Raw genomic sequence first — 20,298 nt, 5'->3', positions numbered from 1 at the left:
TATAACCTCTGCATAAAGAACAAAAATTGCTTTTTGGATCTGCTCAAACATCAATTATTATTATCCTCCTCAATCTCTTCCCATCTTGATAGTATAAGAATTTCTTCCAGGAGGAAGAGCCTGGCATAGACCTGGGGGGGTGGGGGGGGGAATCAGCAATGTACAAATTGAATGAACCAAAAAAAGATTAATTCATGCCCCAAAATGAGACAACCCACTAAGTATTCATTTGAATGTTGGTAACATTGTCCCAATGGCAGTAATTTTAAATCCAGAAGGAAGAGCAAACCTGTCAGTTGTGCCATGTTTAGGTCTCACAGTTCACAGTGATGAGTCTAACGGCAGTCAACACACCAGTATTTGTTATCATTTTGAGGTTGTTGCTAAAAGTTGGGGACAGGAACACACAGGGAATGTAGAAGCCTCCAGGATAGACTCACGCAGTCCCCAGGAATAATTTGCCGCAGTCAGCCCTGTAGTAAGGGAGAAGACCAGGCCCAGCAGTCTCACAGACATGGTCTGAATCAGGCCACTGCCTACAGATTGTAACTTTGCGCAAGTTTCCCCTTCAGTGCTCAGGGTCCCCATCTACAGCATGAAGCTGACAAGCCCTGCCTCGGGGACATTAAGTACAATCTTGCAATCTCAGGTGCAAAAGCACTTGGCATAAAGTAGATCACAGATATCACTTTATCTCCCCTTTCTCTCTCTCCTACTGGGACAATTAACCCAGAATATTCTGCATGAAAAAGATGTTAGTGAGATAGACTGAACCCCTTATGATGAATTTAATGGTTTTTATTTTTCATAAGTTTCAAGACAAAGGAGAGCTAGTTATAATTCGCCGGTCAAACTTTTTTATATTGATCATTCTCAGTTCCCACAAGAAAATCGATTAGGGCAAGTAGAAGTAAGATATCCCGTGGCAAAAGTGAAATATTGCAATATAGCAAAATTGCAATGGTAAACATATTTTCTCTTTAAGCATCCAGCGTTGTTCTGAGGTTTTAGAAACAGGCGTTTTAGAGCCAGACCTGAGTTTGAAATCTCAACTCTGTTTACTAGACAAGTAAACTTAGGCAAGTACTTGTAGTCTGTCTTTATCTCAGTTTTTTTTTTAATAAACAGAAAAGGAATAATAGTACCAAATTTACTGTTGCAGCAATTAATGAGCACTGATGTTTACCCAATAAAAGATATAGTCATTATTAGAAATCATTAGTCTAATATGACTATTATTAAGTCATCTGTGGAGATCATGTTCACTCCTTTCTAGTAAACTTAGGGAATTGAAGGACAATGTGAGGGAAATAAGTAAAAGAATTGCCCATTAGAGAGAAGAAGTAGCAATCCTGTTTTGAAGTTGTCTAGTAAAATATGTAGGAAGAAAGACAGATGGAGTTTTTAGGAAGGCTGACAACATTACCAACTAATAAAGTAATTATGTCTAGGACAGGAAAAGCCACCAAAACCACAAGCTCATGCTACAGTCTTGCCCGATTAGTGGTTTGGTTGTAGGTTAGGAAACAGCATACACCTCCAATTTGTGTATGTAAATATGATTTAGATTTACATAAACATTTCTAGCAACTGAGAAAAATATAAATAGTTAGCCAAACAGTTCTAAAGACTTTATGTGAGACCACTTCTATTATGTAACCACAAAAATACGCGCAAGATACAACCAAAGAAGATTTGAGTTTCCCCTTCACAATGTGGACAGTGCTTCAAAAAAGTGTTGACCCAATCAGAGGGGGGCTCTATTCATATTATTTTGACATAAGCTACCTTCCTGATGTATTTCAATACCCTGTCGATACTGCTAATTCTCTGGCTACTGTTCCTCTCTATTACATTTTCTAGATTGCAGTTTTTGTCACAACATAGCTTTGAATGTACTCTAAAACACTTTAGCCTTTAAAATCGACTGCCACTTTTGAAAAGCATAGAATTGACAATTTGGCTTATGACCATATTTTTACCCAGATCCAAGCATCCCACCCACTGCAACACAGATGCTCATCACATCACTATGAACATTTTATCCGAAATTAATTTGGTACATGTTCTTATTTCTGACACCAGCTGTGGTGCCATTTTGTAGCAAAAAAAAAAAAAAAGGAAAGAAAGAAAGAAATGTATACTTGGAGTAGGTTAAGAGAACACATTCAGATGGCAATATAGGGTGTTTTACGCTTGTTGATTCAGGAGAAAGTCAACCCTTACAAACGTATCATGTTAAATGAAACTCTCTCCATGCATATCACCCCCCGAATCGCATGTGCCAAAATCCATGCCAACACTCTTTTTGATTTATTTTACTCTGTCTCATGAGACATTCAAAATGAACTAGCACACAACACCGGAGTTTCTTTAAAATTGAATGAAACTAAAATAGAAATTTCCTTCTCGTGTCTATACATTTATAGAAAGTGCGCAGGGCAACAGCAACATCCCCATCAAATGGTCTTCCAAACACTGGATCCTTCCAGAGACGGAAGCTCAAGGGCATCCCACGGTGGTTCCTTCTGACTTTTTGTAGCTCTAATAATTAGACCTTATTATATTATATACTTCTAACCTTACTATATTATACACTTCACTTTTGTTTTTAAACTTGTATTTATTTTAAATGTGTTTTTCCAGGACCCATCAGCTCCAAGTCAAGTAGTTGTTTCAATCTAGTTGTGGAGGGCGCTGCTCACAGTGGCCCATGTGGGGATCGAACTGGCAACCTTGTTGTTAAGAGTACCATGCTCTACCCAACTGAGCCAACTGGCCGCCCCAGATAATTCACTTTTTAAAAATATTTTTAAACTACCTGACAATCACTTTTAGGTTTTGTCTTCCATAGCCACAAACTAGATGCCCAGTTCTTTCTCTGCATCATGGCTATTCATGCTGCTTATGAATGAAACTCTCAGGAACACCTAAGCTTCTTTTCCTTTAGGCTAAACACCACATTTCCTTCAGTCATACCCCAAATATCATGATTTTGAGACCCTCACCATATACTGATCATTGCTCAACTGTGACAGTCAGAACTAGGCATGGTGTCCCAGCCACCCTGGAACCATCTGTGTAGTTGTGTCAGCTCTGGGTTCCCTTGCCAGTTAGCTATTTATCGAGCAAGGACAAAGTAGATGGCACTGGCAGCGGTACTTCATGGTACCATGCTTGTCATTCTCTTCACAACATGTCCACTGTAAGCGAGCTATTTCCAGGATAGAGCTGTGGATAAGAGCAAAGACGAGGTATACAACTCATGTCTGTCGATATATTTGAAGTGACTGGTTAATTAAGAAAACTACTGTTCACGCTCAGTTAACTTCCTCCCACATTGGGAAATACATCATATTTTTTTCCACATGTCCTGTACTCGAATAAAAGCCCTGCATAATATATAAATAAAACCAATCTTCAAGTTAAATATTTTGATTCTGCTTCCCCAGTGTTATTTGATAGGGGACATTTTCCCCCTCACTTAGTACTTAACAGAGAAAAATGAGAAGAAAGATTGACAGAGTCTAAAAATATCATTCTGATAAATTCTTAGCGCGTTCTCTATATGAGTTCACATTAAAACTCTATGATCAGATATCCATTTAAATGGCCATTTCAGACTGTGTATTGAAATATTTGCTTAATTTAAAGAGTAATAAAATAGTCTAGTTGAGCTCCTTAAGTTAGAAGAAATAAAAATTCAGCATTTCTCTAACATTAAAGAAAAATCAATTACACATGGATCTAATTTTCTTTCATAAGCACAGACTTTGATGAATTATGCGGAAGAACAATGGACATTAAGTATACTATGCATACCAGCTTGCCAGCAAGTATGGCCTAACCTTACTATATTATTTGGACAAAAACAAGTTATTTATTTTAACTAAATCTATCTAGTTCCAATGAAATAGATTGAGGAAGAAAATAAATGCCCTAGGTTCATGGCATTCTCTTTATTAATACAAAATTCTGACTCAAGTGTTCTCCATTGTATATTTGTCTCTGTCCTAAAATTTGGGACTTGAGCACATTTATCTCCATGAAAATGTTTCAGGAGTCAGACCCTCTACACCTACATACACAATCTTACCCCTTTTCCATTAGTAAATTCTACTGGCACCACCCAAACTAAGTGGCCCCGGCTTGCTCAGAAAATAATGAAAAAGGAACAACATATGTCCCTTCCTTTCCACTCCCCTAATACTCCAAGATTCTGGTGCGTTACTCAATTATAAATAAATGTAGTTATAATATGGGCTGCAGTCACTTTAAATACCAAGTTGAAAATAAGAGGTTAAAGATAACAAATATAGTGTGTAAATGTAACTTCTGTTTAAGAAGCTTTCTTATCTTTTTATTTCGTAAGTTTATTTATAATGGAAGTTTCTAATTGAATCATTCTAACCACCTTTAAAACACAACTCCGTAAACAATATCCAAACACCAACCTGAATAAATATTATTTTCTTTCAGATCAGTATTTAAGGATAACCAGGGAAATGTGGACAGAGACTCAAGATTTTCACCATTATACAGACAAGAAAGCAGCAAGATTTCAACCGAGGACCAACTTAAAATAGTGTCAGATTATAGAAGGTAAGATTTTTTGGATGCTCTTGAAATTAACATAAATCAACTACATTGCTACTTTTATTATTTGTGCATAAACAATACTTGATTATCTGATTCTCAAATGTCCAAATTCCTCCAGAAAGCAGATGTCGGCAGCTGACTTTGCGTATGCCCAAATGACACTGACAAGAGTAAACCTGCCAGAATTACATAGCAGTGTGAAACACTAAACTATGTCAGTTATCTATTGCTATGTAACAAATCACCCCAAAACTTAGTGGTTTTAAATAACAGCATCACTTATTTTACTCTTCAGTCCATAATTGAAGCACAGATAGATAAGGAGAGCTTGTCTCTTCTGCACGTGGCCTCAGCTGGGAGAGGTCAACTGGAGCCAGAGGACTCACTTTCAAGATGGCTCATTTAATGACTGCCAAGTTGAGTGGGAGCTCAACTGGGGCTGTGGGCTAGAAACTGGTTCTTCTCCATGGACTCTCTCCATGAGATACTATGGTTTTCTCATGGCTGGGTTCTAAGAATAAGTGTCCCAAGGATCAGACAATGATCACTACCAGTTTCTTAACACGGGGCCTGAGAAAGTGCCACAGTGCCATTTCTACCATGACATGCACATACTGTCAAGCTGTCACAGAGCCTAGATTAAAAGGAAGGGGTCATAGACACCTCAAAATAGGAAGAGTGTTGAGGAATTTTAGAACTATGTGTTGAAACTCCACAGAACAATTAATTGCTGTGAATACAGTAATTCATAATATTTTTGTCATTCTAATGCTCTTGGAGGGAATGGTGGAAGCTAGTGCTAAAAACTGAAAAATACAAAAGCTACATTTTAAAAATGAATCACCGTACATTCATTATCTGATGATGATAAGATTTTTCATGACAAGCAACTTATCTTAAACTGTTAGTCCCCTAATGCACACAGGATTCTTATACCCTTTGCCCCCTTCTGGGATGTTAATGCTATGCCTTTCCCATTTAAGAGTCAGCAGTCAGTCTCCTATCAATTAATTTTTTTTATCCAAAACAAAAATATATATTACAATGAAACAAACATGATTAATACTTTCTGTATTGTCAATAGTAGATATGTTTCTATTTAACTATAAGGTATGTTTTCCCAATGTTTTTGTTGTTGTTGTTGTTGTTGTTCCGGAAAAAATTATAAATCTTAGGAAGCAAAATCAAGGTAAGAAGTAAAATCTTGGAGGAGGCCCTGAACAAGTGTTACTTTTATGTGGTCCTACAAGACCACTCCTTACATGGGGAGACCCTCCTCTTGACTTCCTCAAACGTCCTAGTCAGAGCACCCACCATATCCTTCCCCAAGGCCACTGCAACTACTAAGTGTATAAAATATTAAAAGTTGGAATGCTGAGAAAGGAATGGTCAAAAGGTTTGGGCGTAATTTGATATAAACAGGAGAAGACCATTCTCTCACAAAACCCATGTTATCAGTGTATAGCAAAGAAAGTTATCACTAGGGCAGTTAGAGGGCATCTAGAATATTCAATGCCATATTGATGAGACATTAAATTATTTCATAGATGCTTCATACCTTATAACATTTATTCTCAGTATTGTGCTGATAAATGTTTGCCAACTGACCCTCTAAGGGAAAAAAAAAAAATTATGTGTTCTTATGGCCAATTTCTATGGTGTAAATTCTCCTACCATGGCTGATTTCAAGCTATCAATGGGGCTTCACCAAATATGGAGATGGGAAGAAGTGTGCGCACCTTTATATAACATTCCCACCACACAGGGTAGATGTAAATAACCTCAAGAGCATGGATAATCTTACCATGGAGTGAAATAATTAGTAAGTGATGAATTTTGAGTAGTACTTATTTATCAAAGCTCAGAATTACAGTTGACTGTTCTTTTCCTCGACAACTAGAATAATTCAGTGTGTGTGTGTGTGTGTGTGTGTGTGTGTGTGTGTGTGTGTGTGTGTGCTGGCATACTTTCACAGGGCTGACAGAGTAAGCAAAATGCAGATCATCCCCGGAAGCCTTGATATTGCTGTTGACAACATTCCTTTGGAGCATCCAAGTATGATAATGATGTCACGGTTTGCTTGTAGAGTTTTGAATATTTAGTGTTTGGTTTTTTTGTTGTTGTTGTTGTTTTGGGGGGGCGGGTTGTCCATTGGTTGGTTGGTTGGTTGGTTGGTTGGATAGTTGCTTGGTTACAAAGGTTTGGGGTTTTTTTTCAAAGTTTGAGATAAATGGAATTCATTATCCTATAGAAATTTGGGGGTTCTGATTTCTTCATTAAGATTATAAGTATTGTAGGATAGGAATTATTAGGTTGGTGCAAAAGTAATTGCGGTTTTTGCCATAACTTTTCACCTTTTAAACCACAATTACTTTTGCACCAACCTAATATATTCAGGGTAACCTAATATTTATCTGGTATGCACCATGTACCCAACAAAGTGTTAAATTATATTATTTAATACTCAAAACCCTGAAGGATTGCAAATGAGGAAAGTTGAATTCAGATAGATTGATAAACCAATAACCCATAATAGAGGAATTTATATTCTGTGCAGTTCCTCTGACTCAGAATATAGGGGTGGTTCTGCCACACTGTGCTGCCAACGGGTTACTCTGAACACAATGCTATAGTCACCCAAGTGGCCATGCAGTAATTAAAACTGGAATATTTTTAGACTGCTATTACACAGAAAGTATATATCTTTTTCAGACTATGATCAAAAGTCCCATTTAGGTCAATGGAAATTTGAATTTCAGGAGGAGCTTTTACTAACTTATAAATAAGAGTTTCAGAATTTATTTCTTAAGTGGTGAGATTGGTTTATTTATTTATCTATTTATTTTTGTTACTTCTGATTATGCCTTTTAGTGACTTTCTCAGTGATGAAAAGAATGAATACAGGCATCCTAAAATTAACTACAAACAGGGATAAGATTTTTACCATAGGATATTTGGATTACCGTTAGCACTATTAAGTTTTTTATTCTTAAATTTTTCCACAAATCATTTTAATATGAAATAAAATGAGGATTCTAAGTTAAGCCATGGCTCCAAATCACTTTTAAATTGATTGGTGAGAAAGAGCAGAGGATAAACTAAGCCATTTCCTCTCCCTGATGCAGGATGTGGCTTTCATTACCTATGGAAAAGAAAATAACAAAAGGGAAAGCTAAAACATTCTCTTTGCAAGGACTGTAGGACATTAGGGAAGTATGAACAAATGATAAAAATATTATCATTGATTTTCCAAAAAAAAAAAACGAAAAACTGTAATCGGATTTCCAAGCATAGTTAGCTAATCATTTTGCTTTGTTGAGCACAGGAAGATTCCAGATGGGGTAAAGAAAGGCAGAAGGCCTTGCTATCTTTCAGTAACACAACTATAGTGCCCAAACTAGTAACAAAAGTTTTGATTTATAAATTCTTAAGGATCGTTTTCTTTTTCCCCCTCAAGCTGTTCCTACCAGGCTAGATATTAAAAGTTTGTAAAACCTGAAGAGAAAAATGAACTAAATTATATCGCATAATGTCGAGAGTGCCTGTGTTGTGAAATCATTCCATAGGGAAAAATTACTATTAATCCGTACTGTCAGTAGTAGACCCATTGGACAGTTTGATTCTGCCATAGATCAATAACTGTATTCTTTTTATAGTGTTATAGTAAAGATCAGTGAGTTAGTCTTTATAATCCCAAGTTAGTATGCTCAAACGATCATTAGCTAACATTTACTTTTTATATCAAGCTTCATACCAAAAGAAAATAGTTATAAATCCATCCAAGTGATCTACCAGTTTTTGAGACATCAATTTGGATGTTACATATAGAGCTTGATTATCTATCGTGCCTACCTCCTACAGATTGTTCATACTTGCATGACTTAACAGAGATTGGTATAAAAGTATGGAGTTTCTATTTTGAGTGGATTCATTTTAACATCTATTAAGTATTCTTCATGTAAAAACAATCATATTAAATGACAAACTCTTATTTTCTGATTTTTAAAGACTGTGTAACATCGTCCTTTATCCCTGTCAAGCCTTTCAATGTGACGGCTCAACCAGAACCCACAGTGGAGGTGGAAGAATTTGTTTACGACTCAACAAAGTATTGCCGTCCTTACAGAGTGTACAAAAATCAAATTTACGTTTACCCCAAGCACCTCAAGTATGATAGCCAGAAATGTTTCAACAAGGTATATGTTTCTGTGTTGTCATCCTCTCTCTCCACCCTATTTATATCACATTAAGATGGTTTCTTGAAAGTTCAGATACAAATTACTATCGTTCAACACTTTGGAAAAGAAAACCATTTGAAGAAAATGCTTAATAAGGGACAGTGATGAGTTTCCCCTTAAAAATGTTTAAGGATGCACAATTATGTAATATATTAATAACCTTTCTGAAATCAGCCCTCAATAGTTTGTTCTAGACTTTTTTTAGTTTCTTAAGATCCTCTGAAAATAGCATACCTGCCCTGTTTCAATATGAGTTTTTTCTTTCCTTTTAAATAATCTGTCCAAATCCTTCCGCTATTTCTGAGTGGATAAGGTCACAAGAAAGTATTGGGTATGCTACATTTTTCAGATTTAATGAGAAGCTACTTATTTTAGGCACTTGGATTGTTTTCTGGTGTTATGTAACAGGCAATTATAATTTCCATTTTCCTTTACCGTAATTTCAGGCACGAAATATAACCGTGTGCATTGAATTCAAAAATTCTGATGAAGAAGGTGCTAAGCCCGTGAAGGTAAGCCAAGTTCGCACGGGGACATAGCACAAAGGGGGCAGACAGGGGCACAGGTTCATTCCACCACTGAGGAGCTTTGGATTTGAGTATGCTTGAAAGAGGAGCAGCTCAATACATTTGTTTTAGATTTCCTAAAATGTACCCGACTTAATAGCCATCATTATTAACTAGATCTATTAGAAATGCCAATCTTGAGGCTTTGCTTAGCTTTTCATGATTTGGAAAAAAGGAAAGCATTCTACTGTGAAACAAATGCAAAAAAGAAAAAATCCCCTCTGGAAGACCTTGCCCTTTCCAAAGATTAACTGAGCGTGCTTGATTTAAAATGCCACATCCCAGCCCACCTCCGTGCGGCCCTTGGAGTACCACTGCTGCAGACCAGCCTCACGACTAATGCAGTGGGCCCGTGGGATGCTGATGCCCATGGAAGATGCGAATGGCCAGCTGACCGAGGAGCTGGGAAATGGCTCTGGGAAGTCTGTCCCGGTTTTTGATCATATAATTTAATAAAATTGAGGTTTGTATGAACTGTGCTGTTTTTTTAACCTATAGAGTTTCAACTGGACGACACTTTTCAGAATTCACATTTGATATATGCTGTTTTTATTTGAGGGGCTTCAAACAACATAAAATAACCTATAAAAATAGAGAAGAAAATTATTTTTTTAGTGGGCCAGCGGCCAGATCTTCCCAGTTTTGGTGCATCAGAGGAATGAGATATAAAGGACAAAATGAATCTCTAACCCCCACAATTAGCTGAGATAATCTCTTAAAGCACTCTGCCAGGTTCCAATTGTGTTCTCTGTGGTAAGGTTGGTAGCTTTAGTCAGAACAGTAATCAATTTGAGTGATTGACTGAATCAAGCAGCAGAGAGAGAAAGAGTTCTTTAAAATACTCATCAGCGTCCCTAAGTTCCAAGTTCTACAATAGCATTAGCATCAGAAGAGAAAAAATAAAGGGAAATGGAACAAGCAGGCAGACAAAGGTGGTGACCAGATGGCAAACACACCAGGCCTGTTAGAGCAGTGTTCATGCAGAAAATTCTAGGGAAGAAGAAGAATCGCAAGTGTGTGGGTCCCTGTTTCATTGCAGTCTAAAGCATCACACAGATACAGCAGACGCCAGAAGATGGATCCTGGGCTTTGGGCGAAGGAAGCTTGTGAACTGCATGTGACTGGAAAGTGCCATATCACACCTCCTGGCCTGATTAGGGACTGGGTAGAATCGTAATTTAATATAGTGGAGCCTGAAACCAGCCCTATCCTGCCAGCTCAGCATACTTGGTTGGGAGCTGGTATGTCTGGGACCGGGGTCCAACCAAGCCACGTGGTCACCCAACTGATTGCCTGAAACTCTGGACCAGAGCTGGCTTCCACAGGCCCCTTCAAGAGGTCACCTGTAAGAATCGGAATGGAACAAATGAGATCTTATCTCCTCAACCAAAAGTTAGGGTGTGAACTAATTCGGGTCTTCGGTGTTGATGTACTAGCTACACAGTGAATTAAAGCCTTCAATTTTGTCTTCAGAAGCACCTTGTTTTATAATAAACACAAGGCAGCATGTCAAAGAAGTTCAAGGTTAATTAGATATCAGCTATGCCTGGCAGGTTATCACAAAATTCCTCTTTGTCCCAGGATTGGTAACTGAAAAGTCGTGGCCTTTTTTTGCTCAAGGTTAATTTCAGACACTCATAATAATTCAACTCATAACTTTTTAAACAGTGTATTTATGGAAAACCTGGAGGGCCCCTCTTCACCTCAGCTGCCTACACTGCAGTTCTGCACCATTCCCAGAATCCAGATTTCTCCGACGAGGTAAGGGCCAGGCTTCCACTACCCCCAGCAGCTTCTAAAAAGATGGGTGAGTGGGCCAGGTAACACACAATGATAAACACTCACTCTAGACCACACCTCAGACTAAGGACATGCCTTGGCAGATGTTTACTTAACCAACACTAGACGCTACGTTGACAGTTGCTTCAGAAGTATGTTGCGAATTCAAATAGTTCTGCACAGAGCTGCCTTTTAAAAATGTGATTTTGTTGTTGTCATTATTATCATTCTTTTCAAGTGAGACTAATTTTGGTTTCTTTTATTTCTCTGGTTAATAGAATAAAGATTATGGTAGATAGCTTTTACCACTCAGTAGCAGCATTTCATGTCACAATGGAAAGAACAAAGGAATAGAGAGTATGAGCCAACACAACTGCTTACAACCTGTGTAAACTTGAGTGAGCTTGGACCCCCTCATCTCTAAACGTGGCGTGGAGCAAGACCTGTCCTGGCCAACTCTCAGACTCTCTTATTACGTGCCAGGCACTGTACATATATGCATCAGCTCACTTAATCCCCACAAGGTCTCTAAAGAAACAGAGTCAGCAGGGAAGATGATAGATAGGTAGACAGATGGATGGACAGATGGATGGATAGATAGATAGATAGATAGATAGATAGATAGATAGATAGATAGATAGATAGATAGATAGATGATAGATAGATAGATAGATAGATAGATAGATAGATAGATAGATAGATAATAAGGTATTGATTCACATCATTATGGAGGCTGAGAAGTCCCACAATCTGCCATCTGCAAGTTGGAGACTCAGGAATGCCGGTGGTGCAGTTTGGAAGGCTAAGAGCCAGAGAGCCCGAGTTATAGCTTCCAGCCCAGGACCAAAGTCCTGAGAACCGGGACCACGAAGGGCGGGAGAAGATCAGTATTCCAGGTCAGGCAGTGAAGCAGAGAGGAATTCAACCTCTCTCTGCTTTTTCATTCTATTCAGTTCCTCCACAAATTGGGCGATGCCCACCCACGTTGGGAGGGCCATCTGCTTTGCTAAGTCCACCAATTCAAATGCTGTTCTCTTGTGGAAACAGCCTCACAGACACACCCAGAAATAATGTTTCACCAGCTGCCTGGGCATGCTGTGGCCCCAGTCAAGCTGACACATAAAATTACCATCACACCTTCCTATTCTATGGATAAGAACAGGGACTCCGAGAGTTATATAACTCTACGAAGGGTGCATAACTGATAAGTGATAATCAGAATTCACACCAGGCCATGTGACTGCAAAGCCTGAAGCTTCACCACCCTGCTGTAACACATAGAAAAAACCTCACTGGGTCAGTGGTAACATACTATACACACTCACAAACAAACACGTTTCGGGGATTGCATTTCATTTCTAGCCATGAAGCAAAGGTCTGATTAAGGCAACCTGCTGGTATGATGGCTGAGATTTAAAAATCACATCCTTTGCATTAATTTTCTATTACTGCTATAAGAAGTTACCACAATTTAGTGGTTTAAACAATACACATTCATTATTTTACAGTTCTGGAGGTCAGAACTGTGCAATGGGTCTCACGGGGCTGAAATGAAGGTGTCAGCAGCCCCACGTTCCTTCTGGGAGCTGTAAGAGAGAATCCTTGCCTTCCCTTGTCCAGCTTCTAGAGGCGGCCGACAGTCACGGACATGTGACCCTTCTACCAGTTTCATCACTGTGACCTCTGCTTTCCTCCTCAGGTTGCCTCTGACTCTGAGCCTCCTGCATTTCTCTGATAAGGACCTCTAATTACATGGGGGCCACTGGCTAATCCAGCATAGTCTCCCCATCTCAAGATCCTTAACTTAGTCCTATCTGCACAATCCCTTTTAACCGTGTAACGTAACATGTTCACAGTTTCTGGGGATTAAGATACAAAGGACATCTTTGTGGGGCTATTATTCTGCCCACCCCACCTTGTTACACATCAGTCATTTTAAAACTAATTAAAAGAACACCAATGAACCACAAACCTGCCTAACTTTATCTCCTTCCTCCATATAATGCTCTTTTTTTTTTCCCCCCATAAATTCAGGACAGAAGGCAAAAAACATTAAGGGAAAGTGCTATAGCCACATTCTAGGATATTTACTGTATTGGTTGACCTCTTGGCAAAGTCCATTTGAAAAGTGCATGCTCTATAGCCATGTAAGATTAAAAAGAAAGGAAAAGAAGGGAAGGGAAGGGAAGGGAAGGAAGGGAAGGAAGGAGGAGGGAGGAGGGAGGAGGAGGAGGGAGAGGAGAGGAGAGGAGGAGGAGGGAGGAGGAGGAGGAGGAGGAGAGGAGAGGAGGAGAGGAGAGGAGAGGAAGGGGGAAAAAATGAAAGAAGAGAAGAAAGAAAAAGAAAAAAGGATTTCTCACTGTTAACTCTGGCTTTAATCTCTCTCACTCTCATGTGCTTCCCACAATCCTTGTAAAAGCCACACGCTTGTTTACAGTAGAACATGTAGGTAATGAACAGCCTGGTGAACTTTGCAGTGTAGACTCAAAACTAAGGCTTTATTTCCTTCCTTATTATTGCAAAAAGTGATTGCATTAATTGCAAAAGCATAAATAGAAATTCTTCCAAGGCACAGCAATAATGTGAATATTTGCAGTATTTGTTAAATGAAGAATATTTGCATTAGTATTTAGTCAACTGGAATTTCTGAGTATTTGTTGCATTCCCATGTACTCTTTATGTTGGGTAAAAAAAGAAAATTTCATTCTACTGCACTGTTAATCATTGTGTATTTTGAACTGTATATGGGCTTTTTTTTTACACCAGGTTAGCATGATGTATATAAGCAATATGTTAGCCTGCAAACCATTCTAGTTCAGGACTTCTCAAACTTGCTCATGCTTCAGAATCACCTGGAAGGCTTGTTACAGCACAGATTACTGGAAGCCACCCCAGGTTTTTGGATTCTGTATGTCTGGCCCTGTGAATTTGCATTTCTAACAAGTTTCCAGGTGATGCTGATGCTACTGTTCCAGGGACAACACTTTGCAAATCGATGTCCTAAATCCTTTCCTGAAAAGGTGAAAATAAATTAGCCAAAGAGATGTACAGAGAGTCTAATAATTAATCTGGTTGATAATTTGCCTGGCTCTCTATCACCTCAATATTTGATTTGACTGTTCTGGAAGCTAGGTAGCTGTTGATATTGAATGGAATGCAGCTTACTTGCCCAGGACCCTGGGATTCCAGTGTGAAGTGGTCAGAAGACATGGGTCCTTGTCCTGAAAGATCCTATCACTGACTAGACCATAATCTTGGTGACTCCTGCCTCTGTATGACCCTACTTCCTTCACAAGGCTATTGGGGGAATTAAATGACTACGTATGTGATAGAGGTTTGGAAACTGTAAGACTATAAAATGTAGAAGCTTTCAAAACACCTCTTTCCAGGAACATGGAATATGCTCCTCATTAAGTATATTATTAACCCCTATCATTTGTGTTTTATGTTTATTCAGAATCATTATTCATGTAGCTACAGCATGACCTCTTCACAAAATGATTCATTACTTAGTTACCACAATACATATATTTTTATACAGTATATACTATATTTTGTGTGTGTTATTTTTTTAAAAGGGATGAATTCCATGCTTAAGGTACATCACTTACCACTGGCATGTTTCTCAGCAATGTACCTATGAACTGTCTGGGGATCTTATTAAAATGCAGATTCTGATTCCATATGAATGGAGGGAGTGTCGAAGATTCTGCATTTCTAATGAGCTCCCAAGTGATGCTCATGCAACAGGTCCATGCACACCCTTTGGGAAACAAAGACTCATTGTTCACTCAGTGTATGTCCCTTGATGACAAGTCCTCAGTCTGTGCCCGTTTACAGTCTACAGTTGTGTCTGTGTGTGTGTGTGGGGGGGTGTGTTTAATCCATACTATAGAAGCATAAATTATTATCTAATCAGACATTCTAGGTATTCTAATTTATGATTATACACCCCAATAAAGAAGTAAAAATATCAACATGTTAACACAGTACTGCTAGCAGGATGGGTATTTACTGAGAGTTAAATCAGTATTTCTAATACTATTAAACATGGACCTAGATTTCAGTTAAAGAATTTTTAGAAGGCAAAGGTGCCTATGCTTTCTCTTGCCTTGACCCTGGAAAAATGATTTTAATCTCAGTCGAGCTCTTATCTCCTTTTTTGCAGGTGAAAATTGAGCTACCCACACAACTCCATGAGAAACACCATGTTCTATTCTCTTTTTATCATGTCACTTGCGACATCAATGCGAAAGCTAATGCCAAAAAGAAGGAGGCTCTGGAAACGTCCGGTACGACAGGAAGCACTCTGACATACCTTTACATGTCATCGGTTTGACTTGAACTGGAGAGTATTTTAAAAACTCTGATTTATGAAATTTTTAGTGAAGTATTGTATTCATAAATGATAAGTCGCTTTATTTTTACTCCTCACTGTGGAGGTTTGTGCTCAAAACTTTTCTCTTTGTTGTTCTTTTGCACAGTTGGATATGCTTGGCTCCCTCTGATGAACCGTGATCAGATAGCTTCTCAAGAGTATAATATCCCAATAGCTACAAGCCTGCCTCCTAATTATTTAAGCTTTCAAGACTCTGCAAGTGGGAAGGTATTGAATGATGTATAATTTAAGAGAAAAAAATACATGGGCCAAATGGTGTGAGGTTATCCTCTTTCTGCTGTTTAAACTAACCCGCCAAAGTGTATGCATCCATTATAGTCATGAGTCAAATGCACCTACAACATTTCAAATATCTTGGTTACTTTATGGCCAAGAGAAATGGACTATTAAGAATGGCCCTTGATACTACATTGGTCCACTTACCAATGTCACCTAATGTATTTGCGTCTTTTATTTTCCATCTTTGTAATCATGGAAGATTAATGGAGCAGGACGGCAAATTAACATAAACTAAATAACAAGTTTATTTGCTTTCTCTCAAATTGCCATGGTGACAGCAACAAACTCTTTTTTTGCAGCATGGTGGGAGTGACATTAAATGGGTTGATGGTGGCAAACCACTTTTCAAAGTATCGACATTTGTTGTATCAACAGTGAATACTCAGGTGAGCATGTTTTTTCCGAAATGTCAGCATCTTCATAAACACATAGAATCAGGTGTCTCCTATCTTTATGGGAGAAGACTCAGGGTGTCAGAAGAGCAGGTGATTGAAAAGGAAGAATGTTTGCAGCATAATTCTGTGCCTTTCCCAGGAGAAGTAGAATACACTAACCCATAAAAGCCCAAACACCATAAAACTGCAGACCCAAATACCAGAAGTGTACTTAGCTGGATGACACTCTCCTTGGAAGATGGCTTTGCTTGCATTGACAACACTCAAGTGTTAAAACCGTGAAATGTTCAAAATAAAGAATGGGAAGGCCATGAAGTCAGCAGAACTGCATTTGAGAGCTGCCTTGGCCAATTTCTGACTCAGTGACCTTGGACAAGTAACTCTACTGCAGTTCTTATTTCCTCATCAGAACAATGAAACAATGAAATCTCTCTGCCTAAGGTGTGGTGAGGCTAAAAATGAGAAACTGCCTGTGAAAATATCTCATGAAGTGCAAAATGCAGTACAAATCTAATTATTATCATTAGCGTACACTCACCCCTTCTGTTGCGAGGCAGCTTGGTCTATCTACCACAATGTGAGAATGTCCGTGGCACCAATTACAAACTGCAGAGCAAATTATTACAAGTACATAGAATATGTCTTTCTCCTTTATTAAATTCCATGTGTATCTGCTTTTCAATTTTTGCTTCATGCTGCTTTATCTCTGGCACATACTTGGGTGCTAAGAAAAATGAAATACTCCAGGCACCATACGTATACTGGAATGAAATATCTCTCAGTAACCTCTGGTGTCTCAAGCCAAATTTAATCCTCTTTCCCGATCTTATACCCATGACTCTTTAAACCCGTCTTTACTCTGATGCTGTCAGCCCTGGTTGAGTCCCACAGAACAGTCATGCTCCACCAAACCCTGCTTTTCTGTATCTCAGAATGGCCTGAGTTCTCTTTCTCACGCTTCCAGTTGTGTGTTAAGGAACATGTAAGAAAAATTGGTAGAAGTCTTGGAAGAAGCAGGAGTAAGAAGATGAAAGAAGGCAATTTAAAAAAAAAATGGTACAGAGCTAAGGGAAGTAACTCTCCAGCCATTGTCATGTGGCCACAAAGGAAAACAAACCCATGAGAATCACATAAGAAAGAGACTCTGTGCCAGAATGTCTGGTGTAAATGAAGCCCTGTCACTCTGAGTCCTTCACAGAAATGCTTACCTCCCAGCACCATGATTGTTAGACAGTTTATGTGTCATCAGAAATAAACACATTTGCTTTTTTTTCTTTTTGGCTGTTTCAGGATCCATATGTGAACGCATTTTTCCGTCAGTGCCAAAAAAGAGAGAAAGATATGTCTCAGTCACCTACCTCGAATTTCATCCGCTCTTGCAAGGTAATGTGACATGCAAAGAGTTTCAGTGGTGGACAAAAGAAACCTCTATAATTTCCATTGAATAGCAAATTAAGTGGTAATTATCACTGAAGATTTTTATATGCCTTGTCAACTCAGAGATTAAAAGATTTTATTTCACAATTCCTTAATATTTTGTTGATTAGAAAACAAGCAAAGATTGGTGTTTCCCAAACAAAAATCATTGAAAATCAAAAACAATTGGTTTTACATTACTTAATTAAATATAGTGTCCTTGCTACAATTCCATTATGCCTATGCCATGGTAAATGTGATCAAAAAATAAAGCCAGATAAAGGGGAGCTAAAGTATTCACGTTCAAGTTCTGAAAAACATCAGCAGAATGTGCTTCAAATTTAATCAGTGTTGTTGTTTTTTTTTTCTTTTTTCTTCCTGTCCTTTTACTACAGAACTTACTGAATGTGGAAAAGATTCATGCAATCATGAGTTTTCTGCCTATAATCTTGAATCAGCTCTTCAAGGTTTTGGTACAGAATGAGGAAGATGAAATAAGTACAACTGTGACCAGGTATCCCTTAGGAGAAGAGATTTTTATCGTCTGTGGTTTCGCACAACTTTGATTAAAACTGAGTGGCCACCTAATTGTATATGCTTACATTTCGTTCGACCGCATGTCTCAAATTTAAGTATTTCTCACTCTTGACTTCTTACCTTCTAATCATCTATTATTATCATTCAAGTATAGTTTTAGACCTCTTAACATTTTCTTTTTGTTTTCGAATTAAAATTTTTATTTTGAGAGGATTATAGATTCACATGCACTTGTTAGAAATAATGCATAGAGATCCCATTTTTCCCTTATGCATTTTACCGCAATGGCAACATCTTGCAAAACTGTAGTGTAATAAAGGGCATTCCCAGGATATTGACATATAGAGAATCACACAGTATGACACTATCAGTATATATCATAATTCTCTGGCGATTCATCCATGTTGTTGTATATACCCATAGTTCATTTATTTTTATTTGAGTAGTATTCCATACCACAGGATGTTTAACAATTGACCTGTTGAATTAATCTGGGTTGCTTCCAGTTTTTGGTAGATTTTGGGTAAACATAAGCTTTCATTTCTCTGAGTTAAATGTCCATTGCAGTTGCTGGGTCATAGGAGAGTTGCATGTGTAGTTTTTAAGGAAAAGCCAAATTGTTTTCCAGAGTGGCTGTTCCATTTCACACCCCCATTAGATCATTTTCTTTTTCTAAATACTCACTTTTTCTCCAACTGTTCTCACCTTAAGTTTGTCTATACTACATTTTTCCAGCATTATTAATCTGTCCAGTGACTGGCGGCCACAATTTCCTCTTAATAGAGATAGTGTTTTGAATTGATTATTGAATCATATATTCCTAAAGTTCATTTGTTTTAAAAATATTAGTCACAATGTTCTAGGGAAAAAATTACGCTTGACATTGAAATGTGTCCAGTACCTTCCTATCTCACAGGCATATTATTAGCCTCTTTCAGAATGAGAGTCTTTAGGCTCATTTTTAAAGTAGAGCCATGAAGCTTTGGAAGATTGATGTATCTCTCACAGTTCTACAATCAGCCAGTTCTACACCCAGATTAAAAGTCCCCAGTTATGTCTTTAACGGGTGCTCTTTTCAGCATGAGTATATGGGTCTGTGTTGAAAGACTCCTAAATATTTCAGCTGATAGAGCTGTTGAAATTCTGAGCTATTCCAAAGCACTACAGCCATGAAGCAACTGGAAGTATTCATGTGAAAAAAAAAAATCAACCTGTACCACCAGTGCTATAGAAACCCTATCCCAGCTAAGAGCTAAGGAGGGGTGGGGGTGGAGGGGAAATGACAGCATCTTAATCTAATTACTTTTTCCAAAAGCCTATATGTATAATGCCTCTAGGTTGGAAGGGAAGCCCTTTTAAAATGGAATATGATAATTAATTTGAGGTTAAAGGTCTTAAGTCTTAATCAGGTACTAAAAATGATCCTTTTTCCAAGAAGATAATGTCAGCAGCAAACATGCAGACCATAATAGCACGTTCAACTTGGGCAAAAAAAAAGTCTCCAGTGTGATATTGCATCCATAAGACATTACTTATATGTTAATGTTTAGAGATTTCAAGATTAGAAATGGCTAACAAGTAATATAGATATTAAATACCCAGTAGTGGGGGATGAGAAGGACCAAGGGGTGTCTGAAATTGATTGATTCATTAACTATTAAGTACCCAGTTTACAAGCACTCCAATGACAAACCAAATGGTATTTTACTGCCTTCTCCAGAAAGGCCACTGAACAGCTTTGTTTTTCCAGGGTTCTGACTGACATTGTGGCCAAGTGCCACGAGGAGCAGCTGGACCACTTTGTCCAGTCATACATTAAGGTATGAAATCACCACTTGGGCACTGGTCATATGCCCTTGTACTGTGTGGCTTGTCTCATTTCCTGTCTACAATAAGTGGGAAGTCTCTCCCTTTAGCTGGACGGTGCCCACCACGGTAATAGCAGACATTTCCCTTAGCTACTGAGAATTCTGTCTCTTTGCGTTGATGGGCTACATGTATTGTTTGAATGTATAAATGTGTAAATAACATGCACATGGGCAAATGAATATTAATATGGGGAGAAAGAGATAGAGGAGAAAATGATTGTC

The 20,298-nt window shown here is 38.2% G+C and overlaps 1 protein-coding gene across 10 annotated transcripts in view; it reads left to right on the top strand.

Moving 5' to 3' along the window:
* DOCK10 (dedicator of cytokinesis 10) overlaps positions 1 to 20,298 on the top strand; it is a 236,387-nt gene that overhangs the window by 164,015 nt on the left and 52,074 nt on the right. For all 10 annotated transcript variants that reach the window (XM_074314112.1, XM_019736633.2, XM_019736627.2 and 7 more), the window contains exons 15-25: positions 4,480 to 4,602; positions 6,575 to 6,654; positions 8,608 to 8,795; positions 9,284 to 9,349; positions 11,072 to 11,164; positions 15,351 to 15,474; positions 15,667 to 15,788; positions 16,160 to 16,246; positions 17,546 to 17,638; positions 18,067 to 18,185; positions 19,959 to 20,028. In XM_074314112.1, the coding sequence (XP_074170213.1) occupies positions 4,480 to 4,602; positions 6,575 to 6,654; positions 8,608 to 8,795; positions 9,284 to 9,349; positions 11,072 to 11,164; positions 15,351 to 15,474; positions 15,667 to 15,788; positions 16,160 to 16,246; positions 17,546 to 17,638; positions 18,067 to 18,185; positions 19,959 to 20,028 (1,165 nt within the window). The remainder of the gene's footprint in view (positions 1 to 4,479; positions 4,603 to 6,574; positions 6,655 to 8,607; positions 8,796 to 9,283; positions 9,350 to 11,071; positions 11,165 to 15,350; positions 15,475 to 15,666; positions 15,789 to 16,159; positions 16,247 to 17,545; positions 17,639 to 18,066; positions 18,186 to 19,958; positions 20,029 to 20,298) is intronic.

Source organism: Rhinolophus sinicus, linkage group LG01 (genome assembly GCF_036562045.2).
Source record: "Rhinolophus sinicus isolate RSC01 linkage group LG01, ASM3656204v1, whole genome shotgun sequence".
Lineage (NCBI taxonomy): Eukaryota > Metazoa > Chordata > Mammalia > Chiroptera > Rhinolophidae > Rhinolophus > Rhinolophus sinicus.
This window is presented reverse-complemented; position numbering and strand designations above follow the sequence as displayed.